Source organism: Narcine bancroftii, chromosome 12 (assembly GCF_036971445.1).
Source record: "Narcine bancroftii isolate sNarBan1 chromosome 12, sNarBan1.hap1, whole genome shotgun sequence".
Taxonomy (NCBI): domain Eukaryota; kingdom Metazoa; phylum Chordata; class Chondrichthyes; order Torpediniformes; family Narcinidae; genus Narcine; species Narcine bancroftii.
Window position 1 is genome coordinate 61,530,971 of NC_091480.1, and position 22,879 is coordinate 61,553,849.

Sequence of the window (22,879 nt, forward strand, 5' to 3'; positions counted from 1 at the left end):
ATGTTTCAGGCCTGAGCACTTCTTCAAGGAAGATTTTGTTCGAAACGTTGGCGATACATCTTTGTCTCCTATGGACGCTGCGAGACGGGCTGGGTTCCTCCAGCATTTCAGTCAGCGTTTTTAGCCCAACTGAATCAACTCTTATTTCTTGCACTTAGCTACCAATGTGAATATTGATTCATCTGTCCTCAGAATCAGAATTTACTGTTGTGACCATTTGCGGCACCATCACAGTGCAACTATTGATATAAACCATCTTACTAAATAAATAAAAATAGTGCAAGAAAAAGACAAAGTCAGGCAATGTCTGTGGTTCATTGATCATTCAGGAATCTGACGGTGGAGGGGAAGAAGCTGTCCTTGTGCCGCTGAGTGCTCGTCTTCAGGCTCCTGTACCTCCCCCCCCCCACCCCCATGGCAGCAGGATGAAGATGGTAGATGATCGACAGGTTCAGCTGCACCCTCTATCCCAGGCCCAGCTCCCGCCGCACATGATTGACAGGCTCAGCTCTGCTCGCTGTGCTGAGCACCTCGGCTCTGGCCGCCGCCATAGTGGGGATCTCCCAGTGGCCGCCCATTTCAATTCCCTTGCCAACATGTCTGTCCATGGTCTCGTGCACTGCCAGGCTGAGACCACCCGCAAATTGGAGGAACAGCCCCCCCACCTTCTGCCCAGGCACCCTCCAACCGGATGGGATTAACATTGGCTTCTCTGGCTTTCGTTAAACCCCCCCCCCCCCACTTCACTTCTTACCCCGTCTCCTTCCCCCAGCTCTGTCTCTCCCTTTTCCCTATCTTGTTTTGCATAGACATGGTAAATTCTCGCCTCTCCCCTTATCATATCCAATTTTCACCTTTTGTTGGTCTGGATTCCTCCCCCAGCCAGCACTGTCTGAATTCTGAGATTTCATGCTTCTGTCTCATTCCTTGAAGAGGGTGTGGCCTGGGTGATGGGGGTCCTTGAAGAGAGAGGCTGCTTTCTTGAGATTCCGCCTCTTCTGGATGTCCACGATGGCAGTTCACAACCCTCTGGAGCCTTTTCCTGACCTGTGCGTTGGTACCTCCGTACCAGACAGTGATGCGATGAGTTAGAATGCTCTCCACGGTCCACCTGTAGAAGTTTACGAGAGTCTTCAGTGATGTACTGACACAAAGTCTAGCCGCTGGCGAGCCTTCTTTGTGATTGCATCGATGTGGAGGCTCCAGGATAGATCCTTGGAGATTTTGAATCTTTCCACTGCTGATCTCTTAACGGGGACTAGTTCGTGTTCTCCTGACTTCCCCCTTCTTGAAGACAACGATCAGCTCCTTGTTTTTGCTAACGTTGAGCGCAAGGTTGTTGGTGTGATACCACTCAACTAGCTGATCCACCTCCCTCCTGTACGGTTCCTCGTTGGCGTCTGTGATTCTGCCGACGACCGTGGTGTCAGCGGCAAATAATGACATTTGAATCATGCCTGGCCACACAGTCATGGGTGTGGAGCAGTGGGCTAAGCACACATCCTTGATCGTCAGTGAGGAGGAGACGCTGTTTCCGATTTGTTCTGACCGTGGTTCTGAGGAAGTCAAGGATCAAGTTGCTGAGGTGGGTGCAGAGGCCCAGGGTTTGGAGCTTGTTGACCAGCACTGAAGGGATGATGGTGATGAAGGGAGAGCTGTCGTTGATGAAAAGCAGCCCTGTTGCTCTAGTCTCAGAGATCCAGGGCTGAGTGAAGAGGAAGCAAGATTGCATTTGGTGTGGAGCGTTGTGACGATTAATTGCAGTGGGTCTGGATCTTTGCTTAGGTACGTGTTAATTCTGCCCGTGACTAGCCTCTCGAAGTAGATGTGAGTGGTACTGGCCAATAGTCATTGGGGTATCTCACTCTGTTCATGGGCACCGGGATGACTGATGCCCTTTTGAAGCAGGTGGGAACCTCCAACTGCAGCAGTGAGAGGTTGAAAATGTCCATGAACACTCCAGCTTGGGTTGGCGCAGAATTTCAGTCCCCTGCCAGGTTCGCTGTCAGGCGAGGGTTCACCCTCTTGAATGATGTTCTGACATCGCCCTCAGAGACAGAAATCACAAGGCCCCCAGCCTTTGCAGGGATTCTCACTGGTTATCAGTGAATTCTCCTTTCAAAGCGAGCAGAAAGGGTCTTCAGCTCATTGGGGATTGAAGTATCAGAATCTATTGTCATGAGCAAAATTCATCGTGAAAGTAACAACCATTTATATGAGGATTCGCCTTGAAGGATGTAATGGCCTGTAATCCCTTACATAGCTGGGATTGTTTCTCACTTCCCTCAGAATTGCCTCTTTTGTGATAAAATATAGCCTTCTGTAGGTCATTCCTGGACTTTCTGTAGAGATCTGGATCACTAGTCTTAAAAGCCATCAACAGGCTGTGCCTTTGATTCACCCACAGCTTTCGGTTAGGGTGCTCATGGAATGCGCGCAAGGGCACTCGCCCATCCACAGAGGTCCTGATGAGGTCGGTGGCAGCTGTGACATGTTCATTCAAGTTTGAAGATGGTTCAGTCCACCGATTCAGAGCGTCTCCCTGTCTTCACCACCAGTGCTGCAGTCTCTGCACATATACTGGGTGGGGTGGATCCTTGATGATTGCTGCTGCTCTCCGACGGCAGTGTTCCATGTAGGTTTTCTTGACAGTGGGGAGGGCTTTGGCTGTGATGAACTGGGCTGTGTCCACTACCTTTTGCAGGGTTTTCCACTCAGGGATTTTGCTGCCATCAAACCAGGCCGCGACGCAGCCAGTCAGCACATTTTCCACGACATTGCTGGAGACATGTGCCAAAGTTGCTGCTGTCACACCGAACCTCTGCAAACTCCCGAGGAAGGAGAGGCGCTTCCACCCAGGAGATGCTGTTTATCAGCTGCCATCAGGAAGAGTTGCTGCCCCTCCACCATCAACACACTCCATCAGGGTCTCACATAAGGATTCTACCTTTTCTCATTATTTATAACTCAAAATTTATGTGAGGTATTTGCACAGTCAGATCGTTCACATTTCTCTCTTTTCTAGACATTTTTTTTCCCCGAGTACACTTTTTACAAAAGTAGAAATTCTGCCTCTCCTGCAGGAAAAAAAATCTCATGGTTAGACGTGATGTCACGTATGTACTCAGACAATAAATCTGAACTTGAAACATCACACCCCCTCCCGTCCGTCGACCCCGTCTTCACCTCATCATACCCCTCCCCTCCGTCGACACCTCATCACCCCCTCCCCCCTCCCCCGGTCGCCGCTGGGCCGCTGTGTATCCTGGTAGATGTAATTTAGATCATTGAACCACAAGTTCCGGCTTGTACTGGGGAGGCAGGAAGTGACGTAACCCCCGACCGACTGCCCCGCCCGCCCGTGGTGTGAGCTGTTCCCTTACATCAGCCGCAGTCATGGTGCCTAGACTTTTTCTGACCGCCGGGCACCCCGGCAACCTCAAAGTGGAGGCGGCCGCGCAGCTGACGGGGGTCAGGCCCGAGCAGCGGCTCGTCGGCCCCCACGGTGAGGGCCGGGGGGGTGGAAGGGGACGGGGAGAGGGGAGAAGAGTGGGGAGGGGAGGGGACGGGGGGTGGGGAGAGGGGAAAAGGGAAGGTAGGGGACGGAGGGTGGGTGATCGGAGAGAGGGGAAGGGAAGGAGAGAGGCAGCTGCTGGAGTAATGGAGGTTTCAGAGATGAGAGTGAGGGTGGGGAGAGATGGTGGGGGTGTAATCTATCCTCCTAAAATGGCTGATTCCCCATCCCCAATGTTTTATTTCCACTCAGACCGGGTGGTGCCATATCTTTCGCAGACTCGGCTTCCTGCTCTACAGCTCCCAAATGGGGACTTCATCTTTTCAACCAACACCATCTGTCAGTGAGTGAAAGGGGATTATCTCATGGGTTTTTTAAAATTTAAAAAAAAATTTTCACACTCTAAACCATACTGACCAAAATACATACAGACATTTTTCTCTTGAATATATACAGTGTAATTTTCTCCACTTTTACCCCCTCCCTCCCTCTCCCCCTTCCCATTTATTTGAAGTTCAATCTATAAGATACATTAAACCCATTAAACAATGTCGTCACTTAATAAAAATAAACAAGAAATTTTTGTCTTTTACTTTTATACACTGAGTCAGTTCATTTCGTTGTCTTCTCCTTCTGTCATTTTAGGTGGTGAAAGTCCGTGGTAGGATTTCTCTATTGTATTTCATGTATGGTTCCCATATTTGTTCGAATATTGTGATGTTATTTCTTAAATTATATGTTATTTTTTCTAATGGAATACATTTATTTATTTCTATGTACCATTGTTGTATTCTCAAGTTGTCTTCTAATTTCCAGGTTGACATAATACATGTTTTTGCTACAGCTAGGGCTATCATAATAAATCTTTTTTTATCTTATGGTTATTAGATCTGCAGCACTTAAACAGGCCCTTCAGCCCAACTCTTTCATGCCTACTCAGTTCTGTACCTGAGGTAGCTCCATTTCTCTGCGTTCGGTCCACCTCCTTGGTTTTCAAACTGCCCCCAGAAACTCACATCCCACCTGAAGTGATCCCTATCCCATCGGTGCTCTGCAATGAGTAAGGGATTGCTTTGGGTGGGATGTGAGTGCTCGAGATCCAATTGTTTCTGAAATATTTTGTTTGAAAAATATTGTCATTGGCCCATTTCCTTTGGAGTTATGAAACGGTGCACATAACAAGGGACAATGAAAACAGTGGTTTTCTACCTTCCCTTCCCACCTACATCCCACTGTAAGCAATCCCTTACTTATCACAGAGCACCGATGGCACAGGGATTACAAGGTGCAATGTGAGTTTGGTGGGCAATTTGAAAACCACTGCTCTAAACCTTTCTTATCCACAGACCTGTCAACTTTTTTTAATGTAGATGTACAGCCCCATAACAGGCCATTTCGGCCCACAAGCCTGTGCCGCCTAATTTACACCCCATTAACCTACACCCCCGGAACATTTTGAACAGTGGGAGGAAAACAGAGCAGACACAGGGAGAAAGTACAAATTCCTTACAGACAACATGGGATTTAATACCCCAGACCCGATCGCTGTAAAGGCGTTGAGCCAACTACGACACCAACCATACTGCCCCAATTAAATGGTGTAGTTGTCCCTGTATCTACCACTTCCTGTGGTAGCTCATTCCTCACACCCTCTGTGTGAAGAAGATGCCCCTCAGGTCCCCTTTAACTCTCTCCCCTCTAGTTTTCGACTCCCTGACCCTGGGGAAAAGACTGAGCATCTACCTTATCCATGCCCCTCATTTGTTCTATAAGGTTCCCCTCAGCCTCCTCCACTCCAGGGAGAAAAGTCCCAGTCTATCCAGCCTGTCCCTGTAACTCCACTCCTCCAGTCCCAAGAATGTCCTGGTGAATCTTTCCTGCCCCCTTTCCAGCTCAGTGACATTCTTCCTACAGCTGGGTGCCCAGAACTGACAACGATACTCGCAAGTGTGGTCTTCCCAACGTCACGGACAGTTGTAACATGGCATCCCTGCTCCTGGAGTCGGTGGTTAGGGGAGTACGGGGAGGTTCAGGAGCCTGATAACTTGTTTTTTTTTAACTTTATTTATTCGTTCAAAAAACAAACAATATATGACATATATAGCAATTAAACATGAACATTTTTTAAATATAATATAAAAAAGAAACCCCCCCCTTCAGCCAACTCTCCTAAGGAGAGCCATAAAAAAGAAAGAATATTTAAAAAAATTAAGTATACATATTAAAATCTAATCAATATAAATTGAAATGTAAATATTCCGAGTATAACAGCCACTTATTAATAAAAAATTAATTATCATGCGAAACATACGTATTTTTCCCCCATTATTAAACAATATTTCATCTCATTATGCCATCTATTAATATCAATCATATTTGTATCTTTCCACGTACTAGCAATACATTTTTTCGCTACGGATAAAGCTAAAAATACTGTTGGATCTAAAACTATTTTAATCTTGTACAGATATTCTAAAATCGATTGAATTTTCTTCCAAAAAGATTGTATATGTATACATGACCAAACAGCATGAAAAAAAAGTTCCAACCGTATCACCACATCTAAAACATAAATCTGATTCATTAAAACCATATTTTTTAAATTTTTCAGGTGTCATATATAATTGATGTAAAAAGTTGTAATTAATCATTGCATAACGTGCATTTATCAATCTAGTTACACTCTCATAACAGATATCTAACCAATCCTCTTCAGAAGAAATAAAACCAATATCTGCTTCCCATTTAATTTTAGATCTATCCCAACCCTTTTTATCCATACCATCCTGTAATATTTGATATATAAATGAAATATACCCCTTCTCTGGTACCTTCATAAGAAAAGTCTCAAATTTAGTCATTTTAGGTAAAATCATATCTCTACCAAACATACATTTTACCAAAGATCGAATTTGATAATAAAGAAATAATTCTTATCAATACCAAACTCTTCCCTCATCTGATTAAAAGATAAAAACTTACCCTCTTTAAAACAATCTCCCAAATTTTTCACACCTTTAAATCTCCAATGCAATAAACTTTGATTATGTATTGAAAAAGAAATAAGTTGATTATTATACAATGGAGTCAAAGCCAATAATTTACCCCTAGAACCTATCATTTTATTTTTCTTTATCCATAACTTCATTAAATTTTTTAGTATAGGCACATTATATTGTTGTAACAAATTTATATTCCACCTAAACAAAAATTGATGTATTTCAAATTCAGAAATAATTGCCATCTCAATTTTAGCCCAACTTGGAGGCCGTACCAAATCCATCAATGAGCTAATAAATTTAAGTTGGGCTGCCTCATAATAATTTTGAAAATGTGGTAAACGTAACCCCCTAACTCATATTTCCAATTTAATTTATTCAAAGCTACTCTCGAAAATTTACCCCTCCATAAAAACTCCCTAACCATTTTATTTAAATCTCAAAAAAAAAATTTATCAAGTAAATACGGAATAGATTGAAACAGATATTGTATACACGGAAAGATATTCATCTTAATTGTATTTATCCTTCCCATTAAATTAATAGGTAAATCTTTCCATTTAATCAAATCAGTTTTGATCTTTTTCATTAATGGAGCATAATTTAATTTATATAAAGATTGATAATTAACATTCAAAATTATACCCAGATATTTAATTCGATCAGTCCACTTCAAATTAATAATATTCTTATAAACTGAATAATCTCCTTCACTTACTGGTAATATTTCACTTTATTCCCCAGTTAACTTTATAGCCAGAAAGACATCCATATTGTATTAAACACTCCTTCAAGTGCAAAAGTGACTGAGCTGGATTTGTTAAATACACCAATACATCATCAGCAAATAAATTAATTTTATACTCCTCATCTAAAACTTTCATATCTTGGATCTGTGTATTTTGTCTTATCAACTGTGCTAAAGGTTCAATCACTAACGCAAACAAAGCTGGTGATAAAGAACAACCTTGACGAGTTGATCGAGTTAACTTAAAAGATTCTGAAATCAAACCATTCGTCAATACTCTAGCAACTGGTTTACTATATAGAGCCCTAATCCAACCAATAAAAGAAGGACCAAACTTAAATTTCTCCAAAACTTTAAACAAAAAATTCCATTCAACTCTTATCAAATGCTTTTTCTGCATCTAAGGATATCACCATTGAATGATCGAAATCTATTAATCAAACTAATCACTTGCAAAATGTTATCTGAAGCATATCTATTCTTTATAAAACCTGTTTGATCAATATGAATCAACTTTGGTAAAAATTTAGTCAATCTATTCGCTAATATTTTAGCTATTATTTTATAATCTACATTTAGCAACGAAATTGGTCTATATTTTTTTTTTAAATTTTTTTATTTTTCACACCATAAATCACAATAGCCATGATATACACTTTTTCTTTTTCACACATTTACAGTGACTTTTTCTCCCCCCCCTCCCTCCTCCCAAGCCACCCCCCCCACCCCCCCCCCCCCTCTCATCCATTTTAGGTATACAATCTAGATTGCATTAATTCAGTCAGACAATGTTGTCATTCAACAAAAATACACCAGAAATTCTACAGAGTCCATTCTTTTCTTTCCTTCTCCTTCCATCAACTTAGGTAATGTTTGTCCCCGGCAGGTTTTCGCTATTGTATTTAATGTAAGGCTCCCATACTTGTTCGAATATTTCAATATTATTTCTTAAACTATATGTTATTTTTTCTAATGGAATACATTTATTCATTTCTAAATACCATTGTTGTATTTTCAAATTATCTTCCAATTTCCAGGTTGACATAATACGTTTTTTTGCTACGGCTAGGGCTATCTTAACAAATCTTTTTTGTGCATCTTCCAAGTCAATTCCAAATTCTTTATTTTTTATGTTACTTAGGAGAAAGATCTCTGGATTCTTTGGTATATTGTTTTCTGTTATTTTATTTAATATCTGATTGAGATCATCCCAAAATTTTTCTACTCTCTCACATGTCCAGATTGCATGAATTGTTGTTCCCCTTTCTTTTTTACATCGAAAACATCTATCAGATACCGTTGGGTCCCATTTATTTAACTTTTGCAGTGTAATGTATAGTCTGTGTAACCAATTATATTGTATCATACGCAGCCTCGTATTTATTGTATTTCTCATCGTTCCAGAACATAATTTCTCCCATGTTTCCTTTTTTATCTTTATATTTAAATCTTGTTCCCATTTTTGTTTAGTTTTACCATTTGTTTCCTCATTCTCCTTTTCTTGCAGTTTAATATACATATTTGTTATAAATCTTTTGATTAACATTGTATCTGTAATCACATATTCAAGGTTACTTCCCTCTGGTAAACTCAAATTGCTTCCTAATTTATCTTTCAAGTAGGATCTCAGTTGGTAATATGCCAGCGCTGTATCTCCAGTTATATTGTACTTATCTCTCATTTGTTCAAAGGATAAGAATCTACTTCCTGAAAAACAATTTTCTATTCTTTTAATCCCTTTTTTTTCCCATTTTCTAAAGGAAAGGTTGTCTATTGTAAAAGGGAGTAGCTTATTTTGCGTCAATATTAGTTTTGGTAATTGATAATTTGTTTTATTTCTTTCTACATGAATCTTCTTCCATATATTGAGGAGATGGTGTAATACTGGAGAAGTTCTATGTTGTACCAATTTTTCGTCCCATTTATATAATATGTGTTCAGGTATCTTTTCCCCTATTTTATCTAATTCTAATCTCGTCCAGTCTGGTTTTTCCCTTGTTTGATAAAAATCTGATAGGTACCTTAATTGTGCGGCTCTATAATAATTTTTGAAGTTTGGCAATTGTAAGCCTCCTTGTTTATACCATTCTGTTAATTTATCTAGTGCTATCCTCGGTTGCCCCCCTCTCCATAAAAATTTCCTTATTATTTTCTTTAACTCTTTGAAGAATTTTTCTGTCAGTTGTATTGGCAATGCCTGAAATAAGTATAGTATCCTTGGAAAAATGTTCATTTTAATACAGTTTATCCTTCCTATCAGTGTTAGTGGTAGCTCTTTCCAATGCTCTAAATCGTCCTGTTATTTTTTCATTCGTGGATTGTTATTGAGTTTATATAATTGGCCTAGATTTTTGTTTATTTGTACACCTAGGTATCTTATTGCCTGCATTTGCTATCTGAATGGGGATTCCTTCTTAAATTTTTAGAAATCCGCGTTATTCATAGGCATTGCTTCACTTTTATTTACGTTTATCTTGTATCCCGACACTTCTCCATATTCCTTCAATTTCTGAAATAGTTCTTTTATTGATAGTTCTGGTTCTGTTAAGTACACTATCACATCATCCGCAAATAGACTGATTTTATATTCCCTGTCTTTTATTTTTATTCCTTTTATATTATTATCTATTCTTATCGATTCTGCTAGTGGTTCTATAGCTAGCGCAAACAATAATGGTGATAGTCGGCATCCCTGCCGCGTTGACCTGCTTAAGTTAAATTGCTTTGATACATGTCCATTTACTGTCACTTTCGCTAACGGTCCCTTATATAATGCTTTAATCCAATTAATATACTTCTCCGGTAAACTGAATTTTTGCAATACTTTGAACAAGTAATTCCATTCTACTCTGTCGAAGGCCTTCTCTGCGTCTAAAGCAACTGCTACTGCAGGTGCTTTATTCCCTTCTACTGCATGAATTAAGTTAATAAATTTACAAATATTGTCTGTTGTGCGTCTTTTTTTGATAAATCCAGTTTGGTCTAAATTTACCATTTTCGGTACCTGTTCTGCTAATCTGTTTGCTAATAGTTTAGCTATTATCTTATAATCTGTGTTTAGCAGAGATATTGGTGTATATGACGCTGGTGAGAGTGGATCTTTCCCTTGTTTTAGTATCACTGTAATTATTGCTGTTTTACATGAATCTGGTAAGTTTTGTGTCTCATCAGTCTGGTTGATTACATCCAGGAGGGGCGGTATTAATAGATCTTTAAATGTTTTGTAGAATTCTATTGGGAGTCCATCCTCTCCTGGTGTCTTATTATTTGGTAATTTTTTTATTATCTCTTGTATTTCTACTGTTCCAAATGGTTCTGTTAATTTATTTTGTTCCTCTATTTGTAGTTTTGGTAGTTCAATTTTAGTCAAAAATTCATCTATTTTCCCTTCTTTCCCTTCGTTTTCAGTTCAGTATAATTGTTCATAGAATTCTCTGAAGTTTTCCTTAATTTCTTTTGGATTATATGTAATTTGTTTGTCTTTTTTCCTTGTTGCCAATACCATTTTCTTAGTTTGCTCTGTCTTAAGCTGCCATGCTAAGATTTTGTGTGTTTTTTCACCTAGTTCATAATATTTCTGTTTTGTCTTCATTATATTCTTCTCCACCTTATATGTTTGTAATGTTTCATATTTTATTTTTTTATCCGCCAATTCTCTTCTTTTGGTTGTATCTTCCTTTATTGCTAATTTTTTTTCCATGTTTACTATTTCCCTTTCCAACTGCTCTGTTTCCTGATTATAGTCCTTCTTCATCTTGGTTGCATAACTTATTATTTGTCCTCTAATGAATGCTTTCATTGCGTCCCATAGTATAAACTTATCTTCCACTGATTCCGTATTTACTTCAAAGTACATTTTTAATTGTTTTTCAATAAATTCTCTAAAATCCTGTCTTTTTAGTAGCGTGGGGTTTAATCTCCATCTATACATTCTTGGAGGGATGTCCTCTAGCTTTACTGTCAGTATTAAGGGTGAATGGTCCGATAGCATTCTCGCTTTATATTCTGTTTTTCTTACTCTATCCTGCATACTAGCTGATAACAAAAATAGGTCTATTCTTGAGTATGTTTTATGTCTAGTCGAGTAGTATGAGTATTCCTTTTCTTTTGGGTTTTGTTTCCTCCATATGTCCACAAGTTTCATTTCTTGCATTGATTTAATTATAAATTTGGTTACTTTGTTCTTCCTGTTAATTTTTTTCCCCGTTTTATCCATATTTGGATCCAAATTCAGATTGAAATCCCCTCCTATTAGTATGTTCCCTTGCGTATTAGCTACCTTCAAAAAGATATCTTGCATAAACTTTTGATCTTCTTCGTTAGGTGAATATATATTAAGTAGATTCCAAAGCTCCGAATATATCTGACATTTTATCATAACATATCTCCCTGCTGGATCTCTTATTTCCTCTTCTATTTTAAATGGCACATTTTTGCTAATTAATATAGCCACTCCTCTTGCTTTTGAATTATACGATGCTGCTGTTACATGTCCTACCCAATCTCTCTTTAATTTCTTGTGCTCCAATTCAGTTAAGTGTGTTTCTTGGACAAATGCTATATCTATTTTTTCCTTTTTCAGTAAATTTAGTAGTTTCTTCCTTTTAATTTGGTTATGTATTCCATTAATATTTAAAGTCATGTAGTTCAGCGTAGCCATTTTATATTTTGTTTATCTTCTCTTTCCGTTTTTCCATCATTACCTTTCCTCCTTTTCCATTTCTGTTTTCTTATTTTCAACTCTTTACCAGACAACATTCCTACAACATCCAACATTTTCCTTATTCTCCTATTTCTATCTTCTTTATCCCCAATCTCCCCTTCCCCTCCTGAGTTGTCCTTTATCCCTTGTCGGACAACCACATCTCCCCTCTCCATTTGGATTTGCGAATCCACTCGCAAGCGTCAACTGATTTTGCAGTGACCGCTCTTTTCCCCCACCCAGCCCCCCCCAGAAAAGATTTCACTTTTCATATGTCACAAAGGTCACTCTTTTAATTCCCTCCTTATTCTCTCTATTCCATTACCTTCCCTTATTAATTCTTGTCTATACTATCTATGTTTTCCTCTAATTACAGATACTTTCACGTATGCCCATTGTCTCTATTCACTCTTATACCTCTTTACCCGCATACATATCAATCGTGGTCATTTTTACCCTCATTACCCGTCTTCATCCCTCAGTCTATTTTTGTCTTTACCCACATACATATCAATCGTGATCATTTTTACTCTCATTACCCGTCTTCATCCCTCAGTCTATTTTTGTAATTGTTCTGCAAATTTTCGTGCTTCTTCTGGATCCGAGAACAGTCTGTTTTGTTGTCCTGGAATAAATATTTTCAATACCGCAGGATGCTTCAGTGTAAATTTATACCCTTTCTTCCATAAAATTGCCTTTGCTGTATTGAACTCTTTTCTCTTCTTTAGGAGTTCAAAACTTATATCTGGATAAATGAAGATTTTTTGCCCTTTATACTCCAGTGGTTTGTTGCCCTCTCTTACTTTTTCCATTGTCTTCTCCAGTACCTTTTCTCTTGTAGTATATCTTAGGAATTTTACTACAATAGATCTTGGTTTTTGTTGTGGTTGTGGTTTAGAGGCCAATGCTCTATGTGCCCTTTCTATTTCCATTTCTTGCTGTAGTTCTGGACATCGTAGGGTCTTGGGGATCCACTCTTTTATAAACTCCCTCATATTCTTGCCTTCTTCATCTTCCTTAAGGCCCACTATCTTTATGTTATTTCTTCTGTTATAATTTTCCATTATATCTATTTTTTGAGCTAGTAGTTCTTGTGTCTCTTTAGTTTTTTTATTAGATTTCTCCAATTTCTTTTTTAAGTCTTCTACCTCCATTTCTGCTGCTACTGCCCGTTCTTCCATCTTGTCCATTTTTTTCCCCATTTCTGTTAAGGTCATATCTATTTTATTCATGTTCTCTTCTGTGTTGTTTATTCTTCTTCTATATCATTGAATTCCTGTGTTTGCCATTCTTTAAATGACTCCATGTATCCTCTAACAAGAGCAAGTATATCCTTTACCTTGCCTTTCCCTTTATCTATTTCACTGTATTCTTCCTCTTCTTCTTCCTCTGGGTTGGCCATCTGTTGTTTCTTTGTTGCCCTTTCCTCCTCTTCTTTCTTGTTTCAATTGTCTTCTGTGGTCTCTTCTTGCTGCAGGTGTTCTGCAGCTGTCGTTGCCGGCTGTGGAGATCGACTCCCCAGCTGGTCCCCCCTCCCGTCGGTGTGTTTTTTTTCATGCGCGGTTGCGCACTTTTACTCGGCTCTGTGAGCCATTGTTGTAGTTCTTTTTCTACCGACCTGAGGTAGTGGGCTCCTCTCTCCACAGCGGGCCTCTTCGGACAGGTAAGGCCTTCACCTTTTTCCTCCGTTGTCTTCTCTTCCTCTCTTCTTACCGTTGATTTTGATTTTTCTTCTTTTGTCTCCATCTTCTTTCCACCTTTATACTCACTTTTCTTTAACTTGTATTTCTGTGCCTTTGTATTTTCTCTTGTTTTTCCCGACTTTTCTGGAGAGGGCTGGAGTTCACTGTCCGGCCACTACTCCATCACGTGACTCCTCCCGAAATTGGTCTATATGAAGATACTTTCAAAGGAACTCAATCTTTTTTAGGAATTACTGTAATTAAAGCACTAGAACAAGACTCAGGTAATTCATAATGTTCTCCAACTTGACGTAATACATCCCCAAACACTGTAGATAAATCATCATAAAAAATTTTATAAAATTCAACCGAAAATCCATCATCACCAGCTGATTTATCATTCGGCATTTACAGCATAGTCATTTTAATTTCCGAATCAGTAAATGGTTCTTCTAACTCCTGTATATCTCCATCCTCTAATATCGGTAAATTCAGCTGTGATTAAAAAAAGATCAATCGATTCAATTTCCTGTTTTCCTTCAGATGTATATAACTTTATAAAATGAATAAAATTCATCAATAATCTCACGAGATTTATGTAATAAGAGAATTCTGTCTAACAGCATTAATAGTCCTCGATATCTGTTCTTTCTTTAATTGCCACGCCAATACCTTGTGTGCTTTCTCTCCCCATTCATAATACCGTTGTTTAATCCTATTAATCACACATTCAAATTGATAAGATTGCAAAGTATTATATTTCAATTTCAACCTAGATAATTCTATTTTCTGATCTTCTGTAGCATCTTTCTGAAATTCCTTTTCTAACTCATCGATCTTTCTCTTAATTCAAGACTCTAATTTAATCGATTCTTTATTATTTTAGAAGTATAACTAATTATTTGTCCTCTCAAATAGGCTTTCATAGCATCCCATAATACAAACTTACTTTGAACAGAATTAGAATTTTCTTTCAAAAAAAATTAATTTGTTTTTTCAAAAAATCAATTCCATATTTTTTAACAACATTGTATTAAATCTCCAACGATAAGCTATTTGAATTTTCTCAGAAGTTTCATATGTAAAATATAACAGAGAATGATCTGAAATCACCCTACTTTTATATTCCGCTTGTTGTATTTTCCCTTGTAAATGTGCTGATACTAAAAAGAAGTCAGTCCTTGAAAACTATTCATGTCTAGATGAATAAAAGGAAAAATCTTTCTCTGTCGGATTAAGACGTCTCCAAATATCTACTAAATTAAGATCTTTCATCAATGCTTGAACCTGAATTGCCATCTTGGATTTTTTAACTTTCTTCGGAGATTTATCTAATAAAGGTTCCAAAACACAATTAAAATCACCACCAACTAAAATATATATATATATATATATATATAATTAGCCTGACCCAAACATAAAAATGCTTCGGAAATAAATACTTCATCATCTGCATTTTGAGCATAAATGTTAAGTGAAGTCCAAAATTCACTAAAAATCTCACAATTCAATTAAGAATACATCCTGTCTTTTCCTCCATTGATTGTAATTCAAAAGATAAATTTTTCTGTACCAAAATTACTACACCTTTAGCTCTAGAGTTAAATGAAGAAGAATATACATGCCCAACGCAGTCCCTTTTTAATTTCACACTTTCCTTCACATTCAAATGTGTTTCTTGTAAAAAGGCAATATCAATTTTCATTTTATTAATATACACCAAGATTCGCTTACGCTTAATCGGACTGTTTAATCCTCGAACATTAAAAGTAGCAAACCTCAACTTTGACATATCTACTATTATTACTAAATACCAATAATATCTTTACATAGAAACTCAAATCAACGTATATAGGCCCTCCAATAAAAAAAGATCACAAATTAAAAACTAAAAAATTTTAAAAAAAATTAAAACAAAGAAAGAAAAAGAATATCCCCCCCCAAAAAAAACTACCAAAAGGTAGTAATCCCCTAAACAAAAATTGGGTGTGGGTCACCCACTAGTGGCTGATGACTGGTAAAGAACTTAGTGCACATCTCTTCCTCCCCAGCCAGTCAGTAACATCAAAATATCATAATAATAAAAACAAAGAATTTTAAAAAAAATCTTTTCATCCAGAAGATTCCAATCTCGAAGATCCCATTTCAGAAGGAGGAAGACTCCATTCCCGTTTTTTCCATTTCTGCCATTTCTTCTGTTTCCAGAGCAACCAGATTTTTCTTTAGGAGATAATGGTGGACTACGTCTTTGTCCTCTTGTATCTGGCAATGAATCAGCAAAAATCATTGCTTCACGATCAGTTTCAAAAAACCGAAATTGATAGTCTCCATAAAACACCTTCAACACTGCAGGGTAACGAAAAGTAGACTTATAACCTTTACGCCACAAAAGACTCAGCTATTCTAAATCAATAATGGGGTTTGTCGTTGTCTCGCATTTTGTACTGCAAGTCGAAGTATTGCTTCTCTATCCAAATAACTCAAACATAGAATTATTACCGGTCTCGGTGGTTGACCAGTTGAGGGTGTTCTTCTTAAAGCTCCATGGGCTCTTTCCAGTGCCAATCCAGTCTTTAAAGAAACGAAGAGGATCTTGTTCTTCTATACCTTCTGGCAAACCAACAATTTTCACATTATTCCTTCTGCTTTGATTTTCCAAATAATCTATTTTTCTTTCTCGCTCCTTCTCATTTTCTCCTAATTCTATGACTGATTTTTCCACCTTCAATACTTTTTCTGTGTTGTTTACAGTCCAAAAAAGCAGTCTGAAATTTTTAAAATTCTTCATGAGATGCATCCACACGTGCCTTAACCATATTTAATTCTGATCTCATACCAGCATTCATTTGAACCATTTCATTCATTTGAGATGTCAACAAATCCATTCCAGGTTTTATAACAGCTTGAATAGCTGCCTTCAATTGTGATTCAGTAAAGCTCAGCTCTGCTCTCTCTGACATAGTGGCAGAACAAGGTAACTGCAGCTCCTGCTGCAACTCAACAGAAGGCATTTTAAAAGATTTACTGCGGGTCTGGACTCCCAGCGACGGCACTCCGACTTCCTCAGGGGGTTGCCGCTGGTCTCCCCCCGTATCTCGTTTTTTCATCAATTCACGAAGAAAAACAATTTCTTCAGATTGAAATGCTACCTGATGCATTTCCAACAATGGAGTCGTCTTATTGCGTGCTCCCTCCATTGAAATCGAAAGGCTTTTCAAATCGGGGTCCACTTCTTGGGAACATGCACCTTCTTCCGGAGAATGGGTAATTCCAGCGCCATCCTTCATTTGGTGAGCAATAGATTTTTTTTTAGCCCCCACAGGCAATCTTTGGGGTTTAGACATTGAAGAGATTGAGCTGTATCAAGTCGTCTAGGCCCCAAATCTTCAGCACTTCGAAAATGTAACTTCTTCTGAACTTGAGGCTTAGTCTTTTTACCATTAGTGGCCATAGTAATTCCTTAATACTTTAAACTAAAATTTAAAAAGTTTAAACTTGAAAACAAAGGGTTAAAAAACTGGTATTTGAAAGTCTGGCCAGAGAGGTCGAGATTGCGCATCTAGACTCTACGCAATCTTGCCACGACTCCGAGCCTGATAACTGTTGGATAAAACTTCTTGAACCTGGAAATGAAAAACTTCAGGCTTCTGTACTTTTTGCTGAAGGGGGCAATGAGAAGAGGTGGTGACCACAGTGATGGGGACCTTTATGATATCGGCTGCCTTCTTGAGGCAGTGCCTCCTGATGTCGTCTTCAATGGACGGGAGGTTAGTGCCTGTGACAGACTTGGTGAGGTTTCTGCAACCTTCTGTGTTCCTGGGCACTTGTTTCCAAACCAGGATTTTTCCAGTCTGGGTACACCCAGAGAGGTGCGACAGAGGAGGTGGAATGTTCCCGTCCTCCTCTCCTGAGAGGTAGTAGATTGAGCCTGGCCCAATACTCGACTGATTTGTGGTTGTTCCCCCTCCCCTTGCATAGGTACCTGTTCACGGTGAGTGGGAAGGAACCAGTCGATACCACCAATCAATGGTTGGAATGGGAGGCGACACAGCTTCAGGTGAGTGGCCTTGCAGATGGCTCAGAGAGGGTGATCCGCAGTCTCCCCATGTGTTTGGGCAGGTCTGCTGGAGAAGGCAGAGAAGGATGGGTCTCCCAGCACCCCACCATTCAATACAATTGTGACTGATCTCTCCTGTGCCAGGTCCTCACAGACCTTGATCCCATATCTCCCTCTTCCTTAACCCACAACCCACCCCCCCCAAGTGTTCCAGTCCCCACCACCCTTGGAGGGAAAGGGGGGGCAGTTACCCACCCTCCTTAGATATTCTCTCCCACCCCCCCCCCACTTAAACGACCAGTCCCTGATCCTGTCTGGCTGCTGCCACAGAGGAAACACTTCTGTATCTCCCCAAAGGATTGGAGACAGTTGAATGAGGTCACCCCTCGCCCTTCGAGACTTGGGAAACTGCAGATGCTGGGATCTTGACCGATTAGAGAGACTGGAGGATGTGACAAACATGCCTTTCTGCCCACCTGATCCATGCAAACCCTCAGCCCCATCTGCACTCTGGGAAGTGTGTGGTTTGTCCCTGCTTTCACAGATGGCCTACAGTCCCACAGTCAGGAGGTTCTGTGGCTCAGAAGTAGTAAATGTTACCTGTTGTTGAGCCTGGAAAATGGAGAACAGAACAGTGCCCCAACAGTTCAGATTTATTGTCAAGAGTACAACCCTGAGATTCCTTTTACTGCGGGCCAGGCAGAATTACCACTTATTGGTTGTGGGGAAAAAAGGGACTCAGTGTACACATGTAAACTGTGCAACAGAGAGAAAAACATCAATAATGTGCAAAGTGAGAGTCCTTAAATGAGTCCCTGATTGAGTTTGTTGTTGAGGAGTCTGATGGTGAAGGGGGAGCAGCTGTTTCTGAACCTGGTGGGGCGAGTCTTGTGGCATGTACACCTCTTTCCTGATGGCAGCAGTGAGAACAGAGCGTGTGCTGGGTGTTGTGGGTCCTTGATGATTGATGCTGCTCTCCGACGGCAGTGTTCCCCATAGATATTCTTGATGGTGGGGAGGGTTTTGCCTGTGATGTCCTGGGCTGTGTCTAATACCTTTTGGAGGGTTTTACGCTCAGGGGTATTGGTGTTCACACACCAGACTGTGATGCAGCCGGTCAGCACACGTTCCACCACACCTCTGTAGAAATTTGCTAGGGTTTCTGGTGTCGTACCAAACCTCCGCAAACTCCCGAGGAAGTAGAGGCGCTGATGTGCTTTCTTCACGATGCCACTGGTGTGTTGGGTCCAGAAAAGATCCTTCAAGATAGTGATTTCCAAGTACTTAAATTTGCTCCCCCTCTCCACCTCTGCTCCTCCAATGATCACTGACTGGATTGTACACCTCTGGTTTTCCCTTCCTGAAGTCAGCAATCAGCTCCTTTGTTTTGGTGATAGGGCAAGGTTGTTGTTGGTGCACCATTCAGCCAAGTTTTCAATCTCCCTCCTGTACGCTGACTCATCACCCCTTTTAAAATAACCCACTATCGGGGTATCGTCAGTGAATTTGTCAATGGTGTTGTTGTACCGAGCCACACAGTCGTAGGTGTAAAGTGACTACAGCTGGGGGCTAGGAACGCAGCCCTGTGGTGGGATTGTGGAGATGTTCCCACCAATCAACACTGATTGTGGTCTGGAGCTCAAGACACAGTGAGAAGCCTGTCAACCCGTACGTAGTACCCCGCTCAGTAGTACAGGGTCACCCCCTCTCATCGGGGAGAGGATTTTGGAGTGTGATATCATGCCCCACCAGGTTCAGGGACAGATTCTTTCCCGCCGTGACCAGACTGCCGCACAGACTACATGGATGAAATGACGTTGCCTTTGATCCGATCTCACTGATCCTTCTTGATAACTGCATTCCGTACTGTCTTGGTTGTACAACGTCACCCCGGTCTGATCCCATCGCAGTGCCGTGTTCCATGTGATGATAGTTCACTGAGACTCTTCCCTCTTGTAGCCGGCTGTTTGTACAGCTTTGCAACTGATCCTGGTTCAGGTCAGGGAGAAGGAGAAAGCTGTTGGCATGATCAAGAGGCAGCTCACCAAACTCAACCAGGCTCTGAGCAGTCAGAACCTACTTTACCTGACCTCGGTAAGTTCTATCTGCAGATCAAGGGTAGCATATTAGGGAGGGGCAGCAACAGACCAACCTGTCTCCCCACCCTCCCCGATGGAACTGTGTGGAGGGAGCTTTACTCAGTGTCTAACCCTGGGAGTACATGATGGGAGTATGGAAGGATCTTCATTCTGTGTCTGACCACGGGAGTGTGTGATGGGACAGTGTGGAGGGAGCTTCACTCTGTCTGACCCTGGGAGTTTGTGATGTGAAGGTGTGGAGGGAGCTTCACTCTGTGTCTGACCCCGGGAGTGTGCGATGGGACAGTGTGGAGGGAGCTTCACTCTTTGTCTGACCCTGGGAGTGTGTAATGGGATGGTGTGGAGGGAGCTTCACTGTGTGTCTGACCCTGGGAGTATGTGATGGGATGGTGTGGAGGGACCTTCACTCTCTGATCTGGGAGTGTGTGATGGAACGGTGTAGAGGGAGCTTCACTCTTTGATCCAGGAGTGTGTGATGGGACAGTGTGGAGGGAGCTTCACTCTGTGTCTGACCCTGGGAGTGTGTGATGGGATGGTGTGGAGGGACCTTCACTCTCTGATCTGGGAGTGTGTGATGGGACGGTGTAGAGGGAGCATCACTCTATGATCCGTGAGTGTGTGATGGGATGGTATGGAGGGAGCGTCACTCTCAGATCCAGGAGTGTGTGATGGTCTCAACTCTTCTCTCCCTTCTCTTTTCTTAGAGCCCATTGATTGGGAGTGGGGCCAGAATGAGGAGCAGAAATAGGCCATTCAGCCCATTGAGTCTGCTCCGCCACTTAATCATGAGCTGATCCATTTTCCCCATTGCCCGGCCTTCTCTCCATAACCTTTGATGCCCTGGTTAATCAAGAACTTATCAGTCTCTGCCTTGAATGCACCCAATGGCCTCCACAACTGCCTCTGGCAACAAATTTACCACCCTCTTGCCAAAGAAATTCCTCTGCCTCTCTGTTCTAAGCACATCCGAAGCTTTGCCCTCTTGACCTTGACTCTCCTACCGTGCGAAACAACTTTTCTACATCTACTATGTTCATGCCTTTCAACGTTCAAAATTTTCAGTGAGACCCCCCTCATTCTCCTAAATTCCAATGAATACAGGGCAGGAGCTGTCAAATGTTCATCGTAGGACAACCCTTTCATTCTCAAAATCATCCTTGTGAACTTCCTCTGAACCCTCTCCAACATCAGCATTCCCTTTTTTAAAAGGAATCCAAAACTGCTCACAATACTTCAAGTGAGGTCTCACCAGTGCCTTATAAAGCCTCAACATCACATCCCTGCTCTTATATTCTATTCCTCTTGAAAGGAACATCAGCATTCTGTCACTGAACAGGGTTACAACTTCTCACACCAACTCTTCCCGGCCTCAAGTTCCAGGCGGCTGGGGAGTTGCTGAACCACCTTTCCAAACCTGTAACACAATGCTCCACCTCGGCCCCTGATGTAACGGTGACGACTCCTGCGCAGGAGACCTCTACTCAGGAGCCTGCCCTTCTGGGATGGTGAAATGAGCACCCATGTTGTGTTTGGATTGTCAGTACCCAGTACCCTGGGCACGAGAGGCATCAGCTTTGGGAGGTGTTGTAGGAGTGGCCTGGGTGGGTGATTGAGATGTCAGAGTGGCCTTCCTATCCACGTCTTTGGTCCCTACGTGGACCACGACATCAAGCTGCTCACTTTCCCTCCATGAACTTGCTCCAAGAATGCCGAGGTTGATCTGAGAAATCCTGGACCTTGGCACCTGGGAGGCAACATACCATCCGGGATACTCGACCTATCTGTCCGCCTATCAAGTCCCATATCACTACAGCTCACCTCTCATCCCTTCTGAGCCACAGAACCACACTCAATGCCAGAGACCTGTTTGCTGTGGCTTGTTCCTGGTAGGTCAGCCTCCTCCAAAACATGTTATTGATGGGAATGGCCCTGCACTGCCTGCCTGTTCCCTTTCCCTCTCCTGACTGTCACCCAGCTACCCTCCTCCTGCCTCCTCGGACCCTGCAACTCCTGCCTATCACGCCCTCAGCTTCCTGAATGATCTGGAGTTCATCCTGGCCCAGTTCCCGAACACAGTTGGAAAGGAGCTGCAACTGGATGCACATCTCACAGATGAGGTCACCAGAGATAATGTTGGCTTCTCTGCCTATCCACCTACTGCCCTGGCTGCCATTCCTATCGTCCATGAAACACAAAAAAAATAAGAAAATCCTGCCCTTACATGTACCTTGCTAAATCCTTTTACTACTCAATGGGTGCCTTACCTCAACTCCTGCACCACCACCTCTGCTTGCCCAGGCCTTATGGTGGTCACTCCACTGAAGCCCCCCCACCTCCTTCCTTTAGTCAATGAACCAATGGATGACATTTACAAACACCTACTTTTCCCGGTGCTTCCTGCTCCCATTCAAAGTCCTGCTCTTGCAGTTGCTCCAGGGATTCCATTCTCAATTCCCGTTGCCCAGGAAAGGAGATCCTGAAGGACCCTCCAGTAGGGGAGAAGGCTTGGGGGTGTGAGATGACACAGCAATGGGCGAAAAGACGGCATCTTTCCCCCACAGCCATCATGCTCGTGGATGACCCTGTTGTGAGTGAGGAAACAGGTTTGGTAGGTCTCAAAGGCAAGGACTCTGAACACAGTTTTGATGTAGGGAAGGATTTTATTCACAGAAGGCAAGTGTGGGGAATGGTAACTGATGCAGCACAGATGGGCACAGGCACCTGCAGAACCCCGCACACACACACACACACACACACACACACACACACACACAGAACTGGTACATACAATGATCAGGGAAAAATCACTACAATGCCCCACCACCCCTCAACTCGATGCAGGCACAGCTCGATGCTACAAGGGACACTAATTAAAAACTCCCAACCCTTTTAACAGTGCACATCTTACCAACAGTTTCTCCAGCACCCTTTCACATTTCTAGTCCTGGAATGAAGCAAAGAGAAAGCAAAGAGCACATGGCATCTTTATAGTGCTGGCGGGACAAGCCCACACAAGCCAATGACTCTGTGGCAGGGGGTTTAATCTAATTACAACAGCCAATGGCCCAAGGCCAAGTA

The 22,879-nt window shown here is 41.4% G+C and overlaps 2 protein-coding genes across 5 annotated transcripts in view; one reads left to right on the forward strand and one right to left on the reverse strand.

Annotated features, from left to right (window-relative positions):
- arhgap9 (Rho GTPase activating protein 9) overlaps positions 1-3,163 on the reverse strand; it is a 53,388-nt gene extending 50,225 nt beyond the window's left edge. The window contains exon 1 of one of the 2 annotated variants that reach the window (XM_069906289.1): positions 855-3,163. In XM_069906289.1, the coding sequence (XP_069762390.1) occupies positions 855-924 (70 nt within the window). In that variant the 5' untranslated portion in view covers positions 925-3,163. The remainder of the gene's footprint in view (positions 1-854) is intronic. The other variant, XM_069906288.1, reaches the window with a different exon arrangement.
- Positions 3,164-3,339: 176 nt separating this feature from the next.
- Positions 3,340-22,879, forward strand: part of mars1 (methionyl-tRNA synthetase 1) — a 32,847-nt gene continuing 13,307 nt past the window's right edge. For 2 of the 3 annotated variants that reach the window (XM_069906285.1, XM_069906286.1), the window contains exons 1-4: positions 3,340-3,505; positions 3,767-3,857; positions 17,624-17,702; positions 19,662-19,796. In XM_069906285.1, the coding sequence (XP_069762386.1) occupies positions 3,397-3,505; positions 3,767-3,857; positions 17,624-17,702; positions 19,662-19,796 (414 nt within the window). In that variant the 5' untranslated portion in view covers positions 3,340-3,396. The remainder of the gene's footprint in view (positions 3,506-3,766; positions 3,858-17,623; positions 17,703-19,661; positions 19,797-22,879) is intronic. The other variant, XM_069906287.1, reaches the window with a different exon arrangement.